This window comes from Miscanthus floridulus, chromosome 18 (genome assembly GCF_019320115.1).
Source record: "Miscanthus floridulus cultivar M001 chromosome 18, ASM1932011v1, whole genome shotgun sequence".
Taxonomy (NCBI): Eukaryota; Viridiplantae; Streptophyta; class Magnoliopsida; order Poales; family Poaceae; genus Miscanthus; species Miscanthus floridulus.
Genome location: NC_089597.1, coordinates 110,181,359 through 110,188,962, shown reverse-complemented (window position 1 = coordinate 110,188,962; position 7,604 = coordinate 110,181,359). Strand labels below are relative to the sequence as shown.

The 7,604-nt window shown below is 52.7% G+C and overlaps 1 protein-coding gene across 2 annotated transcripts; it reads right to left on the bottom strand.

Moving 5' to 3' along the window:
- Window positions 1-273: 273 nt before the first annotated feature.
- LOC136522925 (G-box-binding factor 1-like) lies at window positions 274-6,776 on the bottom strand. Of its 2 annotated transcripts, XM_066516721.1 has the most exons (5): window positions 6,134-6,776; window positions 4,356-4,436; window positions 2,846-2,908; window positions 2,645-2,704; window positions 274-843 (listed from the first exon to the last, which is right to left on the bottom strand). In XM_066516721.1, the coding sequence occupies exons 1-5, from the start codon at window positions 6,608-6,610 to the stop codon at window positions 640-642; spliced, it is 885 nt and encodes a 294-aa protein (XP_066372818.1). In that variant the 5' UTR covers window positions 6,611-6,776; the 3' UTR covers window positions 274-639. The 2 variants fall into 2 exon arrangements, with proteins under 2 accessions (XP_066372818.1, XP_066372819.1); XM_066516722.1 differs by lacking the exon at window positions 4,356-4,436.
- Window positions 6,777-7,604: the final 828 nt, after the last annotated feature.

Genomic DNA, 7,604 nt, shown 5'->3' with positions numbered 1-7,604 from the left:
ATGTGCGATCGGTTGGACCCTCCGATGTACTATGCATAAGAGCCCACTTTGTGAGAGGACTCCTGACGTTGTCTGACCTTTTTTGTTTTTGGTGAAATACTAGTGCAGTTGATTATCACAGTCGATTATCCTTGATGTTCACTGATTCACAGAACACCGAACCAAATCCTAAAAGATTGTATCCAAAAACTTTTGTTTTGCGTTTTGCCTAGCGAATTCACATCACAAGCGCAGCAGCGCATCAACAACGACACTGTAAAAAGAAGAGCTTCAGAAGTTTGAACTATAGTACTATATATTTAGATGAAACAAAGCTACATCATGGGTTCATTTCGAAGCTTCAACTACCTGAAAATACATATATATATCCCACTGCGCATCCATCCACACTGATGCGCGGGGCACTACTAAAGAACCTTACAGAAAACGTGAGGTAAACGTAAAACCGATCCTCCGCTCTGAACATAAAAACAACATTATTCAGGTCGGAGGATTACAGACGGCTCTAAACCCTAAATGTCATCAGCTTATGAAACAAAAGATAATCTCCGTTCTCCTTCAGTATCATCCTGGCAAGCAGTGTGATCATTCAGAACCCCCTTCTGGCCCAGCTTCCTCTATGTACAGTTAATTATCAGGTTAGCGTGCTAATTCGATCTGAAGATTGTGGCCACCAACAAATTCAGCCATGTATGAGACGTCTGACGGGAGGTTGAGGTCAGGGAGCACGAAGCCGCTCGGAGCTTCCTGCTCAGCTGTGCGCTGATGCTCAGGTTGTGGCTTCTTCCCTTTGTTCTCCACGGAGATTACCTCGTTTAGCGTAATGGACTGATCGAGCCTTGTCTGCCAAAAGGTTAAACAAATCTGTCAGATACCATAGTCGCCAAGCATAGATTGGAGGAGATGCATCATCTACTGCATATGAATGAATATGCACAACGTTCGGAACCAAGTAACAGACCAGCCAGCAGACAAAAGGACTGCAACGACACGGTCTAACACTACTGTCATTTCTCGTACTAATTAAACCGGGGTCCTGGCTAAAAGGGCCAACGAGGTGCGGCCATAATGAATGTACTAAGAATTAAACAACGTGAAGCAGGACTTAACAGATCCAGGATGTCTGCCATTAGTGTTTGTACACATGCACGTCTCGTGCCATTTAGCTGGAGTGGCCCAATCGATCGGTTGGCGGCCTAAGCCACTACTACAGCCTAGAGGAATGAAGGCGTGCGTGCGTACTGGCCAACCCACCCAGCATCCCAGTCGTCCCCTTCTTCAAGCTGGGCGGCAGCATCTCTTCGAAATCATGGAACCAATCACATTCACAGTACAGCGACACAGTACTCCGCACTGCACCGTCAGGCCACGCGGGCGAGACAGGGTTACAGAAGGCCACGCCACGGGGTTATCGTTTCCGTGCCGGGATCCAAGTCAGGCAGGCGGGCAGGTGCGTGTGGGGTGCCAGCCAATGCCATAGCCTCCCTGCGGGGTTGGTGGCTCAGCAACTTGGCGACGTTCTTTTTGCAAAGATTCTAGGGAGCGTACGGGCACCGGGAACCGAAGCGTGCGTGTACAGTCGTCGAACACCTCTTGCTGCGTCGGTTGCGGCCACAGGTCGTGCAGCCGAAGGCGAAGTACCCCCAACAGCATCTGTTACGACCAGCAGCGCCTCCTCCAGATGTGATGTGCAGGCAGTTTGGTCACACTAGTTTATGGCTCTTGCGAGAGGGAGTAGCTTCACACTTCCTCCGGAAAGCAAAAATCTGCCACATGCAGGTGCAAGCTCCATCTGACCTACTACTCACACGGAAAATCTTTCTATAGAAAAATAGAGGCCGCTTAAAATCAACGGCCGGACGTTTGCCCAACGCCCGGACGATCTATGCCACCATGGTCCTAATCGAGAAACGAATCCGGCTATCGGCATCTCTAGGCCACCACGCACGAGCTAGTGCGTCCCCTTGTTGGACAGCATGGCACGCATCCCCCTAAAGCGCTCATTTGCTGGCAGCTATATCACGAGAAGGAACTTACCATGAACGGCAGTGGAGTGGCATCTCCGCTCTCCGGGACCTAACGGGCCCTATGTCGAAATGAGTCGCTGCAGGTGGGGCCAGCGCTCCACGTGTCCCCACTCGCAGAGAGAGAGAGAGAGAGAGAGAGAGGCAGGTGGTTTGTCGCGTGGTAGTAGGCCAACCTGGGAATCCTAAGTCAAAAAGGCTCGGAGATTGGACATCTAAACGTTCGCTGCTAGAGGCTTATCAGCATCGCTATCCGTTTTAGCTAGGACGACGGTTGTTGAGAGGTATGTGAAATGGAGCTCTGTGCCGACCCAACCAATTAGCCCACCGTACCACTTGTTCTAGCAATACGAATCAAGGCATTGCTTAAAAAAATCTAAAAAAGCCAATAATAACAGGGACCAACCATGTTTTCAAAAAAACAGGGACCAACCGCTTCTTAGGGAGATTCTTCACAACCTCCAATCTTAGTAGTTGCAGTTTATAAAAACAAAGTTGTTATCACTTGTGCTTTAAGCTATACCAGCTGCCGCCCCAACGGCCAAAGTGGAAGCATGTAATATGTATATGTACTAGCCTAAATGCCACATGAATAACAAAGGGAAGGGTGTGTCACTAACCTCTAGCTTGCCGTTTTCTTGGGACAGCGCCGTGCAAGCCCTCTGCAACGCCTTCATCTCCTGCTTACACAGAAACATCCCAGAAAATCAGCCACAAAATCACGAACATATCCAAGGATCAAACATGTTGCCGGAATGGACATATCCAATGATCAAGCATGTTGCCCGATTTTTCATTCTCTTAAAGGATGAGATGTTGACCTTGCGGAGGGCATCGTTCTCCACCGACAGCGACCGCACCATCTGCTGGATCTCCGGTAGCCTCTGCAAACCACAGCAAATTTGAGCAGGTTGTCAAGCAGGAAAGAGATGCGACGAGCCTAGTAGCTTTTGTTTAAACATGAAGCATGATCTTTTTGGTCACAGGACAGCAGGTGGATGATGATGAGGTGCGTGATCTTTTCGGGCAGGCGGAGGTCTCAGGATGCCATGCCACTTTTGCCTCCCTGCTTCTCTTGGCCTCTTCCCCTTCGAATGGCGGGGCGCCAGGGCTTCAGGGCTGCGCTAGTGCCAGCACCGCAGCACGGCTTTATTCCAGCCTACGCTACGTACCACTAGGCACTCGATCAGGAACATCCTTTCCACTACTACAACTGGGTGAGTGCTGACCAGGCCAACCAAAGGGAACCTGTTGTTGCCTGGCCGGCGGCCGGCCTGTGCTGAACTGCTGATGCCGTGAATGGTTGGGGAGGGAGTTTGGTCGGCAGTAGGTTGGTGTGAAAAACGCATTCAAGGGCATAAAGTTTTGATGTCATATATTATGTCGTATGGAACGTTCGGACTAATAAAAAAATAAATTATAGAATCCGTCAATAAATCATGAGACGAATCTATTAAGCCTAATTAATCCGTCATTAGCACATATGTTACTGTAGCACTACATTGTCAAATCATAGACTAATTAGGCTTAAAAGATTCGTCTCGTAAAGTAGTCGCAATCTGTGCAATTAGTTATTTTAGTCTATATTTAATACTTCGTACATGTATCCAAACATTTAATGAGATAGAGCGTAATCTTTTAGGAACAAACTAAAAAAGGGCTGAGCAAACCAAAGCTACCATCTGCAGTGCCCATGCTGGTCGCTTTTGTCCTGCACCACTACGGCGAATCACTGAAAGCCAGTAGGCTGGTCGCTTTTGTCATGCACCACTATATATTTGGTTCCATGGATATCCATGGATGAGATATAGATTGTGTTTGGTTGAATGGACAAACTGAATTTAGATATCCATAACAGAAAATATTATGGATAGATGCTGGATATCATAGCCCTAAAAAAATCTAACGGATGAGGATATCCACATGTTGATTAACGCATGTTTTGTGTGACAATTAGAGTAATATAGTGCTAATTAACATATTTTATTTTTAATTAGTGATTATAATAACAAGATGAGTGTCACTGCATATTTATTAAGGTATAATTAGTTGTTATTATTTTTAAATAAGATATAATTAGTCAAGTATTCTTATCCCATGCAATTTCATCATCCAACCAAACAAAAAAAATAATTGTCTCATCTATCCGACCAAACAGATAATGTATATATTCATATCTGAAATCAATAGATAACCATATTCCATCCACGCTTGTGCTCGAACCAAACACACACTTGTTTCCTCTGTACTCCCTACTCGCAGCTACGGCTAACGTGCTTTTGCTGTGCCGACGAGATATTCTAGGAGTAAGTACTGAGGTCCGGTGCTTACCATCTTCTTCCGCGCCCGCTGTCCGGCCGGCCGAGGTGGTGGCACTGGGAGGATCGTCCGCCGTCCGGCGACGCCACCCACCTGCAGGAGAAATGCGCGCTGCAGGTTGTCAGCTCAGATGCTGGTATAGAGTAGTATTCCTACTAGTAGAGTGGTAGCCACGGGAACAAACAAACAACGCGGACCACTAGACTAGACTAGACCCAGCCCCGAGAGAAAAAAAAGGGTCCAGCGAACAGCAGGCGTCGAAACGCAACACGGGACGCATGTTCTTTTTTCGTCTCCTTTGATTCTTTTGAACCCCAGGTAGCCATGGACGTAGCACACCGGAGAAAAAGCCGAGTAGACACCTACTGTACACCCAACTCAACTACTACCAAGATTGCAATTCCTGCAGCGGCATCTCGATTAGGCAATCACATGAAAAACGAGGCCCGGAGCCCTGCCAAAGAGGCCTGAAGCACGTTATTATGGGATGAAGGGAGGCAGCGTGGACATCAAAAGCACATGGACAAGCGACACGTCAATTTCATCCCTTCCATCACCTTATCTGCGCGTAATCACTCAGTGAGCAAATTGCGAGTTTTTCCCCCCTTGTTCCAAATTTTAGATCTGAATGGAAGTTGGAATAATATGTGGGGCCCTGTTATGCCACCTGGACACGTGTCATTGCTGGAGTGGACAGAGTGCGCTGCGACCACCGGTTTGGTCTGCGTGGCTGCGTGTGTGGCCGCGACGGACGGACATGCGGCGCCCACGCCAATAGGCGACGCCCACGAGGCGCGCCGCTTCCCCGACGCCCACGCCCCGAACGACCAATCGCCGTGGCCCCTTCCTTGGGGAGGTCCGGTTTGACTGCGCTCCACGAGCCTGTTAGCTCGTTGGTTTTAGCCCATCTAAATCAGCTAGTCAACAATATTTTTCTCTCACAACAAATCAGCACCAACCAGCGAACAGGCCGCACGCCTCCACCACCGCAGAGCAGCGAGGAATAAGCACTGGATAATGTCGAAAATGCCCACGGGTTTTAGGTTCCCCGGTGGGGCACGAGGCGAGGACAGTTTGGGGACGGAGACAGCGCAGCGGCGGACGCACACGCAAGCCGCAACCGCGCGGCCCGTGGTTGGAGTGGGAGTGGGAGTGGGAGCCGGCCCAGCCCCACCTACCCGTGTGAATTGCCGCCCCTGCCCCCCTCCGCCGTCGGAGTCAACCCCGGTGAACAAGCACACGTATCTACAATTGTAGAATAGGCATGGGCAGCGAGTAAAAATTCCAGAAATTGTCCACGGTCCGCTCCACCGAACCGAGTGGCAGCGCCACCAAGCGAGAGAAAATCCACCAGGGGCTGCTATGCTACGACGGGAGGACTGCGGGCGGACGCGAGAGATCCGTTAGGTATCCGACGACCACAGGGCGTCACCTTTTACCGGACTCGCCATCTAAAAGGGGTGGCGAGAGCTTATTGTTTTTCTCCAACAACATTTCTGCGTAAGCATCCAACGTAAGCTAAATTTCAGCATCAGCAACAGGGTGAAAAAAAGCGGAGGGTGTGAGTGAGGCAGGGGAAAAGCGATGTGTCATCGGGAAGTCATCCTCGTGCTGCTGACACGGAGGGACAGTTTGGTCCGTCCGTCGAGCCAGGCACGTACGCGAATCGGAAAGCAGCCAACCGCCCACAACACAGCGGCCGCGGGCGACCAAACCAAACCAACAGGAGACGGGTACGGGGATGTCAGATGTGAGGAAGTAGGCGCGTGCGCACGCACGTACGTACGTACCTTGCTGGGGGGCGACGGGGGCACGGGCGCGCCGGGCGCCGCGAGCTGCTGGCACGCGGCGGCGGCGGCGGCCGGCGGGAAGGCTGGTGGCTCTGGCTGGGAGCAGAAGGCGCCGTCCTCGCCGCCGCTGGTGGACGCGCCGGAGCCGGACCCGCCGTTGTAGTCGAGCGGCGACGCGGGGCTGTCGCGGGCGCCGCGCCGCGCCTTCTTCTTCTTCTCTTTCGCGTCCGCGGAGGCGGCGGAGGCCGACGGGGACTCGCGCCGGGACCGCGAGCGCTTCCCGCGCGCCACCGCCGGCCAGGCCAGGTCCCGCGCGTCGTCGTCGCCGCCGCCCTCCTCCTTCTGGCCGCCGTCGCAGGCGGGCTCGTGCTTGCGCCACGGCGGGGTCCAGCCGGCGAGGTCCGCGCCACGGAGAGAGCAGATGATGTCGGCGGCCGTCGCGACCACCGCGCAGGCCTCCCCGTCGGCCGCGGTCATGGCTGCTGGCGCTGCTGCCTCTCGGCGAGGTGAACCACCGCCGGACGGAAGCCCACGCGGAGTGGAGGCGTGCAGAGAGAGAGAGGGGGGGGGAGGCGAAGAGGAGAGGATGTGGGTGGGAGCGGTGCGAATGAGAGGGGCGTGGAGACGAACGAAAGCCACGGCGTGGCGGTCCGGCGTCCCTTTTAAACGGCGGAATAAAACCACGTAAAATAAATAAAAAAACAAACCGGGCCCACCACCACACCCTCCCCTACTCGCCACCACCTGCAGCTACGCGCCGCGCGCGGCGCCACGTCGTCCCCCGGCGACCCCGCACCCGCGTCACTTGCACGCGGGCCCGGAAGGATCGCCCCTCATGTCAGTCAGTGTAGTGGCAGCGAACGGTGGTGTACTCGTCGCGGGAGGCCGACAGGCGAGGCGGTGGAGCCTTTCCGCGCCTTCGCGTACAGGGCTGGGACTGCGCTGTAGAGAGAGTAAAAAAAATGATGCGGTTGCCCCTGGCGTTGGTTGTAAGAGAGGGGTAGTTCGGTAAAAGTGAGGCGTAGGAGTAGGACGCAAGGTAAGTGGGCGGGCGTTGGGAATGGACTGGACTGGAGAAGTGGAGAGGGGGGTGGCAGCGGTCCGGGCTTCCGTGTGGCTGGCGGCGAGGCGATGTGCGTGCGCTCGCTATAAAATGCGCTTTGCGCGGTGGCGCGGTGGCCTGCTGGGGAAATTCGCAGATCCGCCTGCTTCTTTGACGGGAAATATGGCCCATATCTCGGTGTGTGCGACGAGGTTTCCTGCCTTGCTGGACTTTGGAACCTCCACAATTCTGCGGTGTCATCAATTGTCAATGTTGTAAAAATATTGTGTGGCGCGACATGCAGAGCAGCTTGGGAAACAAGACTAAAATCCGGTTCTCTAGTGCCGGATGCAGCGTCGTATTAGCAAATGAACGACGTTATCAAACATGTTTTAAAGCATATTAGTATTTTTTTAAGTTTAGCTAACT

Bases quoted from the DNA above. Each gene is read 5' to 3' on its own strand.
- LOC136522925 (XM_066516721.1), bottom strand. From the start codon at position 6,610: ATGACCGCGGCCGACGGGGAGGCCTGCGCGGTGGTCGCGACGGCCGCC. The intron at 2,705-2,845 runs GTCAACATCTCA...CTGTGTAAGCAG, and splicing joins AGAACGATGCCCTCCGCAAG to GAGATGAAGGCGTTGCAGAG. The intron at 844-2,644 runs GTTAGTGACACA...ACCTTTTGGCAG, and splicing joins AAGAAAACGGCAAGCTAGAG to ACAAGGCTCGATCAGTCCAT.